At 42.6% G+C, this 18,804-nt stretch overlaps 2 protein-coding genes and 1 non-coding gene across 6 annotated transcripts in view; 1 reads left to right on the top strand and 2 right to left on the bottom strand.

Moving 5' to 3' along the window:
* si:dkey-71d15.2 (SH3 domain-containing kinase-binding protein 1) overlaps positions 1-7,383 on the top strand; it is an 18,147-nt gene extending 10,764 nt beyond the window's left edge. For all 4 annotated transcript variants that reach the window (XM_048257935.1, XM_048257936.1, XM_048257934.1 and 1 more), the window contains exons 6-8: positions 1,531-1,808; positions 5,614-5,677; positions 6,721-7,383. In XM_048257935.1, the coding sequence (XP_048113892.1) occupies positions 1,531-1,808; positions 5,614-5,677; positions 6,721-6,765 (387 nt within the window). In that variant the 3' untranslated portion in view covers positions 6,766-7,383. The remainder of the gene's footprint in view (positions 1-1,530; positions 1,809-5,613; positions 5,678-6,720) is intronic.
* trnai-uau lies at positions 293-385 on the bottom strand. The gene is given in 2 exon segments: positions 293-328; positions 348-385. It is a non-coding gene; the product is annotated as a tRNA-Ile (tRNA).
* Positions 7,384-7,512: 129 nt separating the features above from the next.
* lipia (lipase, member Ia) lies at positions 7,513-16,348 on the bottom strand. The gene is made up of 11 exons (XM_048257933.1): positions 16,245-16,348; positions 13,789-13,852; positions 13,216-13,592; positions 12,002-12,110; positions 11,586-11,687; positions 11,227-11,316; positions 10,715-10,882; positions 10,464-10,553; positions 9,920-10,028; positions 9,428-9,601; positions 7,513-8,159 (listed from the first exon to the last, which is right to left on the bottom strand). Exons 2-11 carry the CDS (start codon positions 13,841-13,843, stop codon positions 8,072-8,074), a joined length of 1,362 nt encoding a protein of 453 aa, XP_048113890.1. The 5' UTR covers positions 13,844-13,852; positions 16,245-16,348; the 3' UTR covers positions 7,513-8,071.
* Positions 16,349-18,804: the final 2,456 nt, after the last annotated feature.

Genomic DNA, 18,804 nt, shown 5'->3' with positions numbered 1-18,804 from the left:
TCATTGAAGATGAGGTGAATATGTCAGGAGCCAAAGTAATTTCTTAAAGAGTAGATGCTCCAGGTGAGGCTCGAACTCACAACCTCGGCATTGCTCTGCAGGAACTGTCTTATAAGTACCGCCCACTGGAGCCTAACCGTAGTAATACAGAGAGAACACTGGAGCCATTCAGGGAGCATGTAGTAATACAGACAGAACAGAGGAATCATTCAGCACTATTTTCTACAAATTCTGGTTTCATTGAAGATGAGCTGAATATGTCAGGAGCCAAAGTAATTTCTTAAAGAGTAGATGCTCCAGGTGAGGCTCGAACTCACAACCTCGGCATTGCTCTGCAGGAACTGTCTTATAAGTACCGCGCGCTAACCGATTGCGCCACTGGAGCCATGGGAAGTGTAGTAATACAGACAGAACAGAGGAGTCATTCAGCACTATTGTCTACAAATTCGGGTTTCATTGAAGATGCGCTGAATATGTCAGGAGCCAAAGTAATTTCTTAAAGAGTAGATGCTCCAGGTGAGGCTCGAACTCACAACCTCGGCATTGCTCTGCAGGAACTATCTTATAAGTACCCAAGGCTAACTGATTGCGCCACTGGAGCCATACAGACAGAACAGAGGAGTCATTCAACACTATTGTCTATAAATTCGGGGTCCGTGTAGTGAATATGTCAGCCAAAGTCATTTCTTAAAGAACAGAGGAACTGTCATTCAGCACTATTAGCCTATAGGAATCATTAATTTTAATTTCTTAAAGAAGTAGGTGCTCCAGTTGAGTCTCAAACACACAACCTTGGCTTTGCTCTGCTGGAACTGAAAAAATGAAAATGGAACAATATACCGCTTTTCATCCATGTGGGGAAATACAATAAATTAATTTAGATGTACATTTAGTGACTGTATACCCATCGGCCTGTAGATGGTGGTGTTGAGCAAGACACACACACACACACACACACACACACACACACATAAACACACAAGCACAGACACAAACACACACACAGATATGTACACATGCACACACACGCACGCAATGACATGCATACACACATACACACACATACATGCATACACACATACACACACATGCATGCATACACTATACACACACACAAATAAACACACACGCACAGACACACACACAGATATGCGCACACACACGCACAGACACACACATACACAGATATGCACACACACACATAAACACACACACACACATGCGCACGCACACACACACAAACATACCCACACACTCTCACACAAACACTTGCACCCACATACACGCACACACATGTAGGCGCACACACACACACGTAAATACACACACACACACACCCCATTACCCCCCCCAACACACAGACACTCACAAGCAAACACACACACACACATAGAAAAGCACACATATACAGTACACAAAAGCAAACACACTCATGTACATACACAAAATTAGCAGAATGTGCAGGACTGAGCGACGGTCATATTTTTCAATTCAATTGATTCGTTCATGCGTGTGTCTCTTGCCCTACAGTTTGCTAGTGCCAGCGCCAGTCCTCCCTCGACGCCTGCCTCTCCGACGCTCTCTTCAGTTGGTTCTGATACCAGGGCAGGGGGTAGAAGCAGCGTCAGTGTTACCCCCTCCCCGGCCTCCTCGCCCCCGTCTCTGTTCTCTGGGGCGCTCTCGGCCGTCCTCCACCAGCCGGGGGCGACTCTGAGGGTCACCCCCTCTGGATCCCCGATTCTGGATCAGCTCAAGCTGCAGCTCAGAGAGATGAGAGATGACCTGGAGCTGCTCAAGAGCCAACACAAGTGGGTGTGATAACAGTGTGTGTGTGTGTGTGTGTGTGTGTGAGTGAGTGTTTTGCATGTGTCTGGAGGCTATGAATCATGTAAATGCACTAAGGTGGTGGTTTGTGTGAGTCTGTAGGCCTTTTCACACAGAGATCACGCTAAATTTGCGGGAAGAGGGGACGTCTTTTTGCTGTCTTTTTGTGTCTGAAAGCGAGGTGAAAATTTGCCGGCCTGCTAATCTGTTCACATGATGCGGCATTTTGGGGAAGCAGGATGAGCTATAGTAAATTAAATTGTGACGCAACAGGGCGCGTGTAGAGTGATAGTGGTAGGCCTTATGTGCGTGGGCCTTTAGATACAGCAGGTGTGTGATTTCAAAAACCATGGCGGGAGAACCGACTGCACTTTGGTTAGCTTGCATTTGCTTTGCTGTTAGAATGTTAAATTCTTGCGATAGATGTCTTCAGACAATAAAACGTAATTTGGAAGGGAAATTGAAGAGAAGAGTTGCCCCTTGCCTTGTCCGTACAGTGTACTGTGCGTACAATTTATTCATGAAATCGTTCAATATTACAACAATAAAAATAGATTGTGTACTGTCTTAATTGAAACATGCTTCGCGCACAAATGATAGCCTAGGGCAAAGAGAATGGACATCTCAACATAAGGATACATTCGATGATGATTAGTGTAAACTTTGTCACACGACGTGATAAGCAGTTCTTTAAAAACGCAATGTTGCATTCAGTAATAAATCATTCAAGCGTAGGCAGTGCTCGTCATGAAAAGAAAACAGCAGCTTAATATTTTTCAGGTGTTTAACAGTAGGCCTAGGCGCACTGTTATATGGAAGCATATGGGTAGCTTTATTCAAATGAGAATGCAATCTGCAATCTGCAATTCAAAAAGACATTACATAATGCAATTGACAATTCATTCTGCAATTTAATATTGCAATTTGCAATAATATCCAACAAATTGTATTTTAATCTGCAAAGTGACAATGAAATCCTAAAATCAATTCCAATAATTTTGGTTAAAAAATAGAATAAACATGGATTGAATTGCATTCCATTTTGCAATGGTACTTCAGTCTCAAAATTCAAATGGCAATTCATTTTGCATTTCAACTTTCAATATTCAGTTTCATCATTTAACTGTCAATTCGTTTTGCAATTTAATATTTAAAGTGCAATGTAGGATTGCATTTTAAAAACATATTTGGCAAAACTGTCAATGCCAGTTTGAAAAGATTTTGGATTATTTTGGGCAAAACGTTTTGCCATCGTTTTGAGGCATTTTATTGAAATGGAAAAGAAATAGCGCCCCTCGTGATTGCATTGCACTTTGGTCACGCTCTTTGTGTTGCAAAATTCAAATGGCCATTCAATCTGCCAAACGCATTGCAATCTGTCAAGTCACTCGTCAAGGCGGGAACTAGGCTACGTCACTTCCGTGTTAACGTCTTCTTACCCAGTTAGCGTTTGCAATGGAGGAGTTTGCAGTCTCTGGCAGACAGGCCCGGCTGTAGAGTACAGTGACAGAGGGGGCATTTGCGATTTTCAAGGGGCCACATTTTTTTTATTGGGGGTGGGGGGTGTTGGCGGCGCAAACATATCATGTCACAGTTGATGAATAATGTTAACCGTGACCATGAGTAGGCCTAGTGTCCGCGAGACCCAGCTGTGTTCTTACATTATTAATCTTATGTTGCTGCTGATAACTGCCAACCAGCGGCATCTTTAGTAGCACCCCCTCCCCCCAGCAATCAGTAGCCTACAAATAAGCATCGTATACAACAATTCAGCGAGATAGATTTGGCCAAACGTGGGACCGGAGCGACCGCACCCCCTGGTCTGCTTATGAGGCTAGCCAGACCACGGAGGGGAGTCTCCGTTGTGTGTGTGTGTGTGTGAGACAGAGAGAGAGAGAGAGAGCAGGGCAAGGAAAGGCTGTGTGAGTTTTAGCCTAACTAACGACAATGGACGACAGAGTGGGCGATCTAGCCCTACTTGTCCTGTGAACTCCAAAGAGCTCCGCGATCTCCCTAATAGGAGAGGTAACCCTCTATTCCCTCCAGTGGTATCCACAGAAGGTCTCGGAAGTGACGGAAGTGAAGTAAACACGGAAGTGACGTAGCCTAGTTCCCGCCTTGACCAGTGACTTGACAGATTGCAATGCGTTTGGCAGATTGAATGGCCATTTGAATTTTGCAACACAAAGAGCGTGACTAAAGTGCAATGCAATCACGAGGGGCGCTATTTCTTTTTTAACCAAAATTATTGGAATTGATTTTAGGATTTCATTGTCACTTTGCAGATTAAAATACAATTTGTTGGATATTATTGCAAATTGCAATATTAAATTGCATAATGAATTGTCAATTGCATAATGTAATGTCTTTTTGAATTGCATATTGCAGATTGCATTCTCATTTGAATAAAGCTACTCATATGCTTCCATACTGTTAGTTATGCCGAAGGCAGTGAGATTATTAGGCATTGCATCCTGTCACAACAGGTTGATAAGATTCAGTTAATGCGAGTATGGATCGTCTCAAAGTTTGGGACAACCAAACAGCAGTGTAGGCAAAGCAAATCATAATTGTTAGGTTACCATAGCTGTCTTTTCTCTAGGCCTGGGCCTATCGGAAATCACGACCTAAGCTCATTGGTTTCTTTTTTCTTTTCTTTCTTGTTCGCGTGTTGGGTAGTGAAGCGATAATGCATTTAAAGCAGTACATCATGTGAGCCAGAGCCGACATGGCCAGAACTGCTGCTCTGTAAAGGTATTTCTGTCCCACCCAAATTTGCTGAACTAGGCTACTTGCGAAGTAGCCTATTCATCACAGACATCACATGTATCACAGGAAAGAGCTTTTTTCTCAGCCTTTAAACGATGTTAGTGGTTTAGTTGTTGTGGTAAACGGTTCGCGAGAAAAGTAACTTTAATTTAATCATATTTTTTTGCGCCCGTCTCCCTACCCATTCATCTTGGTGGAATACTTCACAAACTTTCCCTCAACACATGACAAACCATATATCAGAATAAACAGCAGACCTTACCGAACATAAAGGTGTAAAGCATTCCCCTGCACAGTTAGCCATTCCAGAGTAATCCGGTTTTAAATTTGCAGCAATGTCTTTATGCATGTCTCCAACTTTGCGGTTCCTAATGTGTTTCAATTGTTCAATAAGTCTACATGATTTTATAACAGGCCAAATACAAAATAAATGTTACAAATATCGCCTAGATAAGAATTACAATCATAGGATATACATATAGGGCAGACAGACGCTCATGAGTTCATGCTTTGTTTTATCGCTGGATTTTAAGATAGCCTATTATGGCAACTGATTGCATTCCAAGCTACAGTCAACTCTAGCAGGCATTGAATGACTGGAGACTTTGTGAATTTATAGATTGACATAATGTGCTGTCTCTGCCATTGCTGCTTTTGATCAGTTAGATTTATTTGCAATCTCCTGTGGTGGGCTGGACATAGCATTGAAATGCCCGCCCAGATTCCCCTTTCCGCCTTGACCCATTCACACTGGTGGCGGAACGAAAAACTCAGTAAAATGTCTAGGGGGCTTGGTAGTAAATTTGGCGAGACACTTTGTCCCGCCGTTCCGCCTCGGTCTATGTGAAAGGGACAGTCGTTCCGCGATTCTGGTACATAAAATCGCGGTGATTTTGCCAGTGTGAAAGGCCCTACTGTGTGTAAGTGTAATTGTAAAAATGCATCAATGATATCTTTTTGATTACAATGTAAGGTGGTTTTATTTTCTAATATTTCATTTTTGGTGATTTTTTTTTTCAGGAAAGAGGTGAAACTGCTGATGAGTGAGCTGGATGAGGAGAAGAGGATTCGCCTCTCTCTGCAGGTCAGAGTCAGAGAGAGATGGGATTAGGCGGGGCTGTACATGACTATCTATATCACATTCAAATATATGTGTCCACGAGGACCGAGTGTCGATTCTAACCATCAGTCAATTCCTGATCGTAATCCCATGTCTCTTGTCAACTTCTACTGTCCTGAATTAAAGACAAAGCCCTCAAGAGTAAACCTTAAAAAGAGAGGGATGAAGTGAGAGGTGTTAGAGGTTACATTTGAAAATGTACATCAGCTTTGTGGACCACAAGGCCCTGATTAGATGCATCTTTTAAGCACCAAACTACTGATAGATGTATCTACAGTATGACAAATCTGGGGGGTATTCCAAGTATGTGGTTTAGTGACAAACCTGGGTAAGTTAACTCAGAGTAAGTGGTAAACCTCCTAATAGAAGAGCTGTATGGCTTCATTCTCCTAACAAAACAATGCCATAGGGCTCTTGTTGTAGGATGTTTACCACTTACTCTTGAGTTAATTAAAGGGGCGATCAGACAGACTGTTTTTGCAGTGAGCTGTGCATTTTCTTTGTTGTTTCGTATTGGCAGTAAGCCTTTTATGCGCCTTGTGTTTTTGTGGTGGTGCCTTGTGCGCCTCGAATTGAACAAAAAGTTTAACTTCAAGCAGAAAGGCGCCTGCGTTTTTAAACACTGAAACCATAGGGCATAGTCCTCACATTTTATAAGTGGCAAAGGGCGTCCTGTCTGATCGTTACCATACCCAGGTTTGTCACTAAACCACGTACTTGGAATACCCCCCTGATTTTTGACCCAGAACATGTGGAACTGTTGCCTTTTCTTTCATACTGTATCGAACAATGTTTGGGACTCAAATTAAATGGATAATGTTTAATAGCTGGACACTCCAAATCTAACCATAAGAGGAATTCAGCAGTACAACGTATCTGACATTTGAATTACTTTTCTGTCAATATAAAGCAATGTGTGCAAAATTGACTCACAGTTTTTTTCTGTATTGTTTTTCTGTAAATTCAGAACATCTGGTCTTATGTCACTGTGTTTGTGATTCGTACAGGTGGAGGTGGACAAAATCAAGAAGCAACTGTCTAAATCTTCATGACAACCTGACAATGCCGCCGTTCGAAAAGGTCCTTCTCGCATGGGAAGGTTGTCTTTTTCCTGAATTCACATAATATCTTTCTTTGACCTCATGATGTTTTCCACCGAGGTCAAGGAAAAATAGTTAGGAAAGGACATAGGTTGTAATTTCTTTGACTTATTTGAGCACTGCTGTATTACAAGCCAGTCAGCGAGTATCTGATCATCTCCTGTTGAACAGTGATGCAGTAAAGTCCTGAGTGAGACTACGCAGCACAGCCCAGGAGCAAGTCCCTGACATTCTAATGGTTGTTATGGAGACGAGTCAGCCAAAACATTCACCTGACAGCAACACAGATGGAGGAAAGGTTACTTTTAAAGACTCAAAGACCCACAAGCCTTTGCACATTTACCATACAAGGAAGCGTTCTTTTCAGGTGAAACATGAAGGACTGCTATGTCTTCCAGAAAACTTGGATATTGAGTGTAAGTATTGAGTATAGTTGAGTGTAGTAGTAGTAGTAGCCTAGTAGTAGTAGTAGTAGTAGTTCAATCTATTGACTATAATTTTCTCTGCTTAACTAATTTGGCACATCTGTGCTACATTTTCTCTTAATAATAAATATACATTTTAATAGAACTCTTATTCAGTGAGCAGGTTTACTGGACAGTTTTGTGTAGAACATGTAAATGTCTTATTTTGCATAAATTCTAAATGAACTCAGATGTTGAGAAAATAGTTATGTTTGTGATTACATTTATAAAAAGATTAATAAAATTAATGTTTATTCATATTACATATACTTTACAAATGTACAAGCATGATTAAAATGTTGCCTTCATACAGAAAGAGTTCAATGGACACCAGTAAACAGAGACAATTACACTGCAAGACAACAGTATAAAAAAAAGGGACAATACAGTACATTTAGGACTGTTTCAGTCCCTATTCAAGTCTACATTCATGTACATTTTTCACTATATAACATTCCTAACACATCACATGTACTTTGTACATCCATAATGTGCATATATATATACTGATAAAGGTTAAATTACTGCCTCTCCCCTCCTTGCCTTCAGACAGAGGGGCTGTTTTTACCAAAGGTGTGATGGAGTCAACAGAGTCCTCTTATGACACCGACATGTCCTTGCCTGGCTGTCTACTGCATGCTCAATCTGAGCTGTAAGTGACATAGGAGGGGGTCAGTGGAGGCCACAGTGGCTAGATAAGGCCTGTAGAGGGCAGCAGAGAGCTGTGTGGAGCTGACTGGTAAAAATCCAGCGGCGGTTTTATTTTCCACACTGGCTCTGTGCAGAGTCCTGGTTCAGAAGTTGGTGTTTTCACAGGGAATAGGCCTGAAAATCACCTCTTTCTTCTCCTCCAGCAGGAGATCATACCGACACAGTGTTGTCCTACAGAGGAGACGCATGCGTGAACGCGTGAACGCACGCACACACACACACACACACACACACACACAAATAATAATAAATTAGCACAATCTAAATAGCAATCTAAATATTAGATGGATTGACCTTGCAGATAACTTTTAGCCTGGTTGACACCAAACCGCAAATTTCAATTGAGAGTGTTTGAAAAAGTTTGTTTGGGTTCTCCAAGACTAGATAATTTTGCCTGGTTTAGCTAAATCTATTTTTAGTATATAAAATGGTCCAAACACTTCCAGGTTATATCTGAACTAGACGTACCGCAGAGCGGTACAAAATATGACCGCCGCCCAGTCCAGCACATTTTTTCCACAAAAATAAATCACGCTGAAAGGCCTATATGATTCTAACTGTCTCACTAAATTGCATTATCCACACTCAATTCTTAAAAAATTCTTGTAAAATTCATTTTATACAACCCCACCCCCATCTTGCCTGTTCATAATTTAATTTCTGAGAAATTCTTGAATTGTGTGCATGTGTGCGTGCACACGTTTATGTTTATGTGTGTGTGTGTGCGTGCTTGTGTGTTTGTCTGCGAATGTATGTTTGTGCATGTGCATGCATGCGTACATATGTCTACTGTGTGAGTATGTGTCATACGTATGATTACTGTGAATGTATGTGTGTGCGGGTGTATCTGTTTATGCACATGTGTGCACATGGAATGGGTTAACATGACCCCTGGAGGCAAACATACGAAAAAAATTGGTCATCCTAGGCCCTACGGTTCTCAAGATATTCACAGAAAACTTTGTCTGCCCCACCCTCTTTTCGGGGGGTCCAGTACAGCGGGGGGGCTACAGATCAAAACGTAAAACGATGGTTCCATGCTATCCATGGGGTTACATGCCCACCAAGTTTCGTGTTCCCCGGTCTTTCAGTGTCCAGGGAATCATTGTTGGTGTACGGTCACTAAATGTACACATAAATTATTTTATTGTAAGGCCCCCCATGAACGAAAGTTCACAAAACTTGGCATGCATTCGAAGGGTGTCATAATAATCCTACACTTTCAATTTCGTGCAGTTTTGACCATGTCAGCCAGAGATATTGTGATGAAAACACCTAATTTTTTGCTTTTTAATTTTTAACATTTTTAACTAGGTGGCGCGGCGGTCATAATAATTCCAAGTTGAGACATCCTGGCTGTGTTACTGTAATATGTGTCTGTCTATTCAGAGTAAACATGAAAGGTCAAGGTGAGTGTAAGTGACATGATGACCCCTGACCTGTTAGAGTCATGCAGAGGAGTGAGGCGGATGCGGAGCACACGCAACTTGTAGCGTGGCTGCAGGACATTTCCTGTCGAGAAGCTGATGGACACCCGCTCCACAGGCTGCAAGTCTCTGTCAAACTGGGCCAGCAGGCTTTTCTCTGTGTAGAGTTTAAACTCAGCTGCTTTGCTGTTTAAAAGAGAGAGAACAATGAACAGTGAGAAAGGGACAAAGTGAGAGAAAGAGACTGAAAGAGGGGGGCAGTCAGTCTGAGAAGCAAAATGAGGAAGAGAAATAGGAAATAATATCGTAATAATATAAGTTTTGTGGTTTTGTATGTCTTGTGCTTGCATGTGCTGTGTTGTCGGAAGGGAGGAGATATAGTGTGTGTGTATGTTGTCGGAAGGGAGGAGATATAGTGTGTGTGTGTGTGTGTGTGTGTGCCTTGTGCCTGCATGTGACCATAGCTAGTTTATGTTTGCGCGGGTAGTTGCAGCAGACACTCACTGGTCTATCTTGGCCTCGGTCTCCTGATCTTTACTGTGCAGTTTCAGCGTCAGGAACCCCCAGCGTGTCTCAAGGTTCCATGTCACAATGTCCACCCGGTAAAGGGTCTCTATGGAAACAAGACCAAGAGAAACCAATGTTCAACCTCAGTTCTAAGAAGTATCTAAATCTGCCCACAAGAGTTTTGTTTTGAAACAGTGGAAATCAGAAGTCATTACAAATACACACGTTTCACACTCATATTCACCACCACGTTAGTAAAGTAGGTACTTTGGCCTTTAAATATATATATATATATATTGTTTCCTCTTCAAAACAGGATAAACCACTTCTGTTGCATATCTCTAAATAACCTTCCACATGTTTAAATGTAAATTCACATATCTTGAGTGTGTCATCTAATGTCGCTGTAGTGTCATTACTGCAAACCAAAAAAATGTTGTTCTAATGAACAGGAACATGCCAATCCACCCCCTGAGCCAAGACCCTAATCACATGAGCCACACACACACACACACACACACACACAGACAGACAGACTCACTGCAAAATGGGGACCAGTTGTTTGTACTGAAGAAGGTCATTGTTTGTCCCCGTTTGACCAGACTGTTTTTCCACTTGATGGCATCGTAACCTGCAGACCAAGCATATGCGTATACATTTCATCATACCTATCATCATCATAATCATCGTCTTTGACATTTTCATAATTTACTTCACTGAACTATTTATGGAAATATGTGTGCATGTTATAGAACTGAAAATAATCAGAGATGAGAATAACTCCAGTCTTACCCAACGATGGACAGCCTTCTCCACCGAACTTCTCACAATCCAGACATTTCCCGTCAAGGAAGTCCAAGTAGGATTCACACGGGTAAGCAATCAGGTTACACGTCTGGTTGATGGAGTTCATGAACAAATACACTGACCTCTGGTGGTCACATTTAAAATATTCGGATCCTGGGACACATTATGAAGGTGGGAGAAAAAAAATCAACACAGTGTGAGCCATCTAGTGTTCACTTGGTCAGTTTACATGAGAAAACCTACATTATACAGTAACCCTTAATCAACTAGTGCCAGTAAGTGCAACATTAGGGCATTGTATTAGGGCAGATACATTTCCAAAAAGTCCAGTTTTACAGGATATGTATGAAGTCAGACTTAAGTTGAAAGGGAGTGTTGTGTGATGATCAAATCTAAAACTCCTCATTGCTCAACACAGCAGACACTTAAGTCATTGAAATGCTCTCAAGATTACTGTGGATGGGTCATCCCGACTGAATCCCTTCCTGTAGGCTCACCAGCTAGAATGGTTTTGGGGCATCCTGGTTGGTCTCCTCCTCCGTTGGGGTAGTAGTCTATATGACCCAGTGGCTTACGGAAGCCCAGCGCTAAGGCAACAGAGAGAACATGGTCACTTTTTATTATAGCAGTTCATAAATAGTTGATACAGGAAAACAAAGCAGGAAAGGGAAGCACCAGAGGGAAAAAAAGAGGAAGAGACAATGAAAGACAAAAATTGGCCCACCAATCATTTCTCTATCTCCTAAAAAGTCAGCACACATATTGAAGATGAGGACAGAGAAGAAGTGGAAAGACATCACAGATGATAAGAAGACCGAAGACAGAGGAGAGAACCAGGCATCTTAATGCGACCCACCATCCATGTCTGTGTGAACGGCATCCACAAACTGAGCGTCTGTGGGGTCCAGGCGGCTATCGGGGGGCTTGCCCGTAAACTCCGGCCCTGCTGGGTCCAATGCTGAGGAGAGAGACAACAGACCACTTTCATTAGGACATCAGGTCTGTGTTTCAACTAGTACAGTTTAGTGCTATGAACAGCAAGGCCATAGGCTACTCTCAACTCCTTCAGAGACTACATACTGATGAAACGTCTCTGGTTCCTGCACATTGGATAACAACTAAATCGGTAAATAAACTGTAATTGCCCATTATAATAGGCATTGTAATAGTGAACTAAACTAACAGTCTGTTACACCCGTCATGTCACCCGGGAGAGAAAAGTGGAATGAGGTAAAAAGATGGCGGCCTACTCTCCACATTTTCCATGCTCACCTGTGATCCTGCCGATGGAGCCATTGAGGTTGGTACCGATGAACCCAGAGATGTGAGCCCCCAGACTCACACCAATCAGATGGAACGCACTCAGAGGGGTGCCACGCTCCTGACAGACAGAGGTGAGTGTGTGTGTGTGTGTGTGTGTGTGTGTGTGTGTGTGTAGGGGTTGGGGGGTGGTTATGGGACAGAAAGGGAGGATGAAAAGGAGAAAGGAGGTAGAAAAGAGAGAGAGAGCACAAAGAGTGTTATTTTGTTTTAATCCACAAATACTTGTTCAAACATTTGCAGGCCAAGAAGCACTGTGACTGCTACTACTGTGTGGATGAACTATAAAGCTCAAACAACTCCCAACATCGGTACATTGTTAACATAATATTAAACTGACACCAACAAGTGGCTACATTTAAGCTGAAAATGTCAGACATGACATTTTCAAGATCAGTACAAAAGTAGAGGACCATCTTCAACTTCACTCCTGACAGTTTCAGACACTTGGTATGAGCAAGAATAAAAGGACTTGGTGACAGATTAAGACAGAAGAGTCATAAAACAGAGGCGGGGATTGGGGCCATAAAGTGCTATAAACAGAGAGATGTGCTCACTCTGACCCACATATTCCACCCAAACATGGGCAAGTCGTCTGTTCACAGCACACACCCTAGGCAAATTCGCTCTGTGAATGCCGCGGTGTCAGGAAAAACACTCTTCAGTGCCAGCCAGGATACAACTGAAAGCTTTGTATTCTGAGTAACTGTGTGACTCTTTGCATTGATGAGACACCTGAATGTTTTTTTCTTTTATGCCACATAAACATGTCACTTTAGTGAGCTGTGACATGTATTTGCACCACATGAACTCTTGAGAACAGATGACAGCTAGCATAGCTGTGTTACAGTAGCCTATTCAGAATGAGGAACTTAAAATCAGACTTCTGGCAGTGGTGTGTGTCAAGTGCTGCTTTTGTGAGACAGAAGGCAAAACTGAATATCCCTATTGCATATCCTGCGGGCTTTTACAGGTGGGAGTGGGACCTAATGTTACAGATGCGTGCGGGAGCGGGACTAAGAATGACACATTATTGTGGAAGCGGGCGGGAGCGGGACAGGATGTTGCGGGAGCGGGCAGGCACGGGACTGAAAAATCTGTCCCACACAGACCTCTATCCTGAGCCTACCAGGCCGTATACTTGGCAACCCCTCCCCCACGCTCACCTTCATCTTCAGTATGAAGGTGGTCATGTTGTCCGCCGCCTTCCTTGTGTTCTTCACCGCAGCCCAGTAATTGATGTTGGCGGCACCGCGGTTCCAGTCCACCACGATTACGTTGAGGTCGTCCCGCTCCAACAGCAGCTTTGCCAGCAGGTCGTACCAGCCCGGCGGGGAGCCGGTGGGTCGGTACCCGTGGATGATGAAGGTGGTGGACCGGTTGGCATTCAGCTCTGGCTGGGAGAAGGGACTTAGGTGGTTCAGTATGCGGGCACAGGTGTCGTTGGCACGGGTGTACAAGAGGAGCCGCACATCCAGACTGGTGCCTGCGATGGAGTGGTGGAGGTCCAGATCTGTGAAGCTGGCACACTCCTCAGCTGAACCTGAAGAACGGAGGATAGTTAGTTTGTGTGTGTGTGTGTGTGTGTGTGTGTGTGTGTGTGTGTGTGTGTGTGTGTGTGTGTGTGTGTGTGTGTGTACAAACTATAACTATCTATAACTTTGATCATGTGTGCATCTGTGGTGTGTGTGTGTGTGTGTCTGTGTGTTTATAAATGTCTGTGGCCATGATCATCTTACCTGGGTCCCACATACATGATGTCCCCAGTAGAGCCAAGAGGCAGAAGGGAAACATTCTGCAGACCTACAAAAGAGCCGTCACACAACACAGGCACTCATGAGAAACGTCTACAACAGGGGTGTCAAACATAAGGCCCGGAGGCCAGATAAGGCCAGCCAGCAGGTTTTATACGGCCCCCCAGATATTTTGGGTAGGAAGGGAAAATTAGAAAAAGATATGATATGATATGATATGATAAATTGATTAAACCTAGCACTACAAACCATCCTCAGGAAGGAGGCCAAAAAACTGTCATGGCAGCAGTACATGATTTGTATTTACTTCCATAAGGGGGGGAAGGAGTACAACATCAAACAATACTCTGATACCCATGCAGAAAAATGATAATGACCATGACAATGACGGCCCCAGTGGGGTCTCATTCCAACAAGAGAGAGAGTGGGGAGAGAGAGGAGAAACACACACAAGCGGCTATGTATGCCAGTTGCAGAGATAACACCACCCCCACCACCTACACACACACACTTCTTCTGCAGGACATGCATATGTAATGCATATGCAAACACAAAACCACTGACCACAAAAACACCCATTCCTGAGAGGCACAGCAAAGGGGATTTTCTCAACAGGAAAATGATTAATAACCTCAACCTAGTCTTTCAACCCACAGCCAGGATCAAAAAATTGCCAAATAAAAGAACTTCTTCTGAATTTTGTATGATGTCAGTGGAGGGATTTTCTCAGGATTAAAGGTGCTCTAAGTGATGTTGGGTAACATCACTTCTGTTGACGTTCAAACAAAACAGAGCGCTATAGCTCTCCCTCCCTCCTGTGCAACTGAAACTCTCCTGAATGCGCATCTCTGTGATTGGCTGTAACAGTTTGTTATGTTTCATGGTCCAGGCTGGACTAGGTTGTTTTTGTTGCTGTTTTTGGAGCCTGGGCTGTCCACAGAGACAGCATTTTTTTACAGTGTCAGGGGAAACATGCAGCAAGTGGATGGTGAGGTGATGTTTGCTGTGTGTGACAAAAATTTTTTAGCTTAGAAACCATGTAACATCGCTTAGAGCGCCTTTAAACTGAAACCAAAATAGTGGGGCTTTCCTACCAGTTCTTTCAAATTCTGCTTGTACAGTCATTTAATCTATTTGTGTCTCTTTTGGACTGATGACAGTTTGATCAGTCCCACAAATTCAGATACAAGTCAAGTATCAGGCTGACATTTCCTGATAACAGAGCATTTGAGCATTGTGCATTGCTGCTGTTCACTGGCAATGTTTGAGACTTCATTTTCTCTATTGTAAGTCAATGTAGTACCAAAATGACTGAGGCTGTAAAGTAAAATAACTGCAATGTGTTGCTTTAAATAGGCTTGGTTGTTGATCCGCCACTAGGAAATTCCACTCCTGGAATGGACATGGATATACACTTTTCCTGTGCATATCTGTGAAGTCAGCTGCTCATCAAGAAAAGGATCTTGTTTTCTTCCCACAACCAGAGGAAGGACACTGGAATGTATTAAGAGGGAGAAATCAAGAGAGTTTGGTCTGGTTTCACCCACAGCTACATGGGTGAATTCAAGTGTGCCCACTCCATTAACAGTCGGCATTCAAGTCCATCAAGTTTCAGGTGGGTGGAGTTCTCAGCCTTCCTCCCAGTCACAAACATCAAAACTAAAAGTCGACTGTAACAGGTCATGTTCCCAGGAGAGTTTCACAATGACTACTCCAGTCTCATTAACCATGTGAAACTTAGCTTTGGTCTCAGCAGAGGAACACTTTAAAACACACAACAAGAGAAAGAGAGAGAGAGGGAGAGAGAAAGAAAGAGAGAAAGAGAAAGAATAAAAGAATGAAAGAGAAAGAAAGAAAGAGAGAATGTGGGAAATTATCTCTAAGCATCTCTGAAAGATGCCATACTGTACATGCATAAAAGATAAAAAGGTAAAAATAAATTAATATTCAGTTCAATTCAGAGGACACAGACGGTACCTTAAATCAGTAAACATCTAAGCGCTGGACAGCTATTCTATTCCTGTGTGATATGATAAGGGACCTCAGAGTATGTCAATGGAGAAACAGATCAGCAAATACACTTGCACTTGTTCAGAAAGAAGTCTGACACGCACCTTTGTTTCACCTTTTTGTTGTCACAAGCTCAGTTTACACACACACACACACACACACACACACACACACACACACACACACACACACACACACACACACACACACACACACACACACACACACACACACACACACACACCACACACACACACACACACAATACTAAAATCAAGTCTCAGAGTCCATACCACATAGCAATGGTTTCACTGCCAGTTTCAACGAGGTCAGAATATAATTAGATCTAAGAAAAAAACAGATTTGTGGAGAGAAGTTGAGAGATTTAGAAAGAGAAACAGACAGAGAGAGAACGAGAATGCTTTACCGACCTTTGGAAGCGGCTCCTTTCTTGGTCAGTCGGTGTGTTTGCACTCAAGGAAGTAGAGACTGCCCTGCCCCTCCTGTAAAATGCTGAGCCCCACCCCCTTGCCTTGGGCCAACCTGCTGAAAGGTGACACATTCCTTATGAGCCTACCTGTGGAGTCCTCTCCACTGTCTATTTACAGAATAACAGAAGAGCTTGAGAACATAATATGTGAACCCCCACCCAGCCCCAAAATAACTGATAGAAGAAACATGTGTTATCTGTTTTGAGTCTACTTTGGAAAAAGTGGTTTTACTCGAGAACAGTAAATTAAGATAAAATGCAAAAGACTGATTTTAACCAGCTGGCCTAGCCCAGATATGTTGAACTTCATTTGGCTAAGAATGCGAGCTGTGACTGAATCTGACTTCACAAAAACAACATCAAGCAGTCATCGCAGTGATTTTAGGCTTATTCACTTCATGCATATTTGCATTTTTGAGAGAGAACGAGGAAATTCAATTATAAAAAAGGTAAAAAATAGAAACAACAACAATACAAACAATAGGAATAGAAACAAGATTTTTGATCATTATTGGTGCTTATATCTTAGAACTTAATAAGAACAGGTGAAAGTGCTTGAAATGTAACAATTTTGTAACTTTGTGTGGGAATAGCAGATGCAGAAAGTCAGCATTCACACACACAGACACGCAGACACACAGACACACACATAGATGCACAGACACATGTCACTGGCTGCACGTGACCAGACAGCAATGTAGGCTATAACCTACCTTTTCAAGAAAAGTCAGTAGGCCTAGGCAGTGGAAACGATCAATGAGGCAAAGGGGTTCACAATCTTTGTTATACATTTATTAAATATAAAATTAATAAATAACACTGGTCAACTGACCACAAAGTACACAGTTTAAAATTACATTAGACTCCTAACACAGAATAAATATCAGTAAGCCAATACAGCAGTCAGCCACCAGCAGCACCAGATACCACACATCAGTTCAACAGTCCCAGTCTACAGTGAGCGAGCAAGCCTAGCCAAGCAGTCCCCCGCACAGCAACCCGCAAGCGGTCCAAAGTAGCACAACACCGTCCGGTTGTACTCAGCTCTCCAACCTGATCACCAGCAGCGTTATAATCTCTTCACTGAAACAGAACAGTGTGGAGCATACCAGGATTCTAATGCAACATTACGTCACCTTAGGCGAAAAGGACAAGGATCGTGCTACTCACATTGCCGGGTGCAGAAATAAATTGCCACCCGGAATATAGCTTGTGCGCGTTGTACTGCCCAAAATCAGAAAGCTGTTGTCCTGCTGTTCTGTAGCTGCTGCTTGTTGTATAAAGTATCCGAAATCTACACTTGAGTAAAAGTAATCTATAAGCATACCATTTAAGTAAAAGTCTTAAAGTATCTATTATTTACAGTCAGGGGCGTCAAACTGGGAGTAAATAGGGGACTGATTACCAGGGTCCCAAGGGGGGAGAGGGCCCTTGAAAAGTGTGGAATATACAGTATGCATGGGGGGCCCATCAGGACTGCCTAGGGCCCAGGATCTTGTGCTACGCCCCTGTTTAGTTTAGTAGTAAAACCTTTGGAGGCCAGGTGGGGTGACAACCCGATTCCTTCATTATGCTTCTAATGAAAACGAAAGCAGTCAGAGCTTTGGATAGGCTATTAAGTGCAGCACCTTAAAACTGGGTCCCTACACTTCATACACAATGTATTCGAAGCCTGAACAAAGGTATGGCTGCCATTCATTTTTCACTTCTGATTCCATTTATATAGGCCTATAATGAAGTTCATCCAACATGGTTGGAAAGGCAGGTACATCACAGTCCATAAACACGTTTTGAAAGCCTAAGTGCTATTAATGAAAAGTGCAGTTAGAATTTTAATTTCATTCAACTCCTTACATAAGCCTATGTAGGTCTTGCTGTGCTATGTCTTAGCTATATTTGCTTGGCCTTAACTCACTTTGTCTTTATTTATTGCTGTCCTGTGGTGACATCAGGTCAGAAAATTAGATCTTGGGGCTATATATTCAGCAAATATAACATGCTGAATGGAAACTGTGGCTTTTGTTTTCATTTGCACATTATTTCAGCTTACTTTCTATGTAATGTCTTTCTATGGAAGTCATTTGTCCCCAGGGCCATTGAACTGTTCAATGCTTCACTAAAGGGAAGAGGAGAGATAGACTTCTCTGCATGGTCTGCCTGCCTCTCCACCTTCTCCATGTTTGTGTATGTACTGTCCACTAGCCTACTGTTTTACTGCTACACTGTTTACAGGCTAGATTAACACATATGCATAACCCCTCCCTCCCTCCCTCCCTCCCACAGCCTGGATTGTGGCCGTACTAAATACTTGACCAACGGCTGTAACCCTATTACGTCAACCTATTCTTGCACTGATATAGTTTTTTATTTTACTTTGTCTACATTATTCTCTTATAGGTCCATATTTATTTTATGCTGGTCTCTAGACTTTATTCTTGCACTGTTGGACTTACTTACAGTATTTGCACCATCACTATGACACTCACTCTCATATTACCTTA

The sequence above is a fragment of the Alosa alosa genome, chromosome 11 (genome assembly GCF_017589495.1).
Source record: "Alosa alosa isolate M-15738 ecotype Scorff River chromosome 11, AALO_Geno_1.1, whole genome shotgun sequence".
Lineage (NCBI taxonomy): Eukaryota > Metazoa > Chordata > Actinopteri > Clupeiformes > Clupeidae > Alosa > Alosa alosa.
The sequence above is the reverse complement of the archived record's forward strand: the minus strand, read 5'-3'. Positions and strand labels throughout refer to the sequence as shown.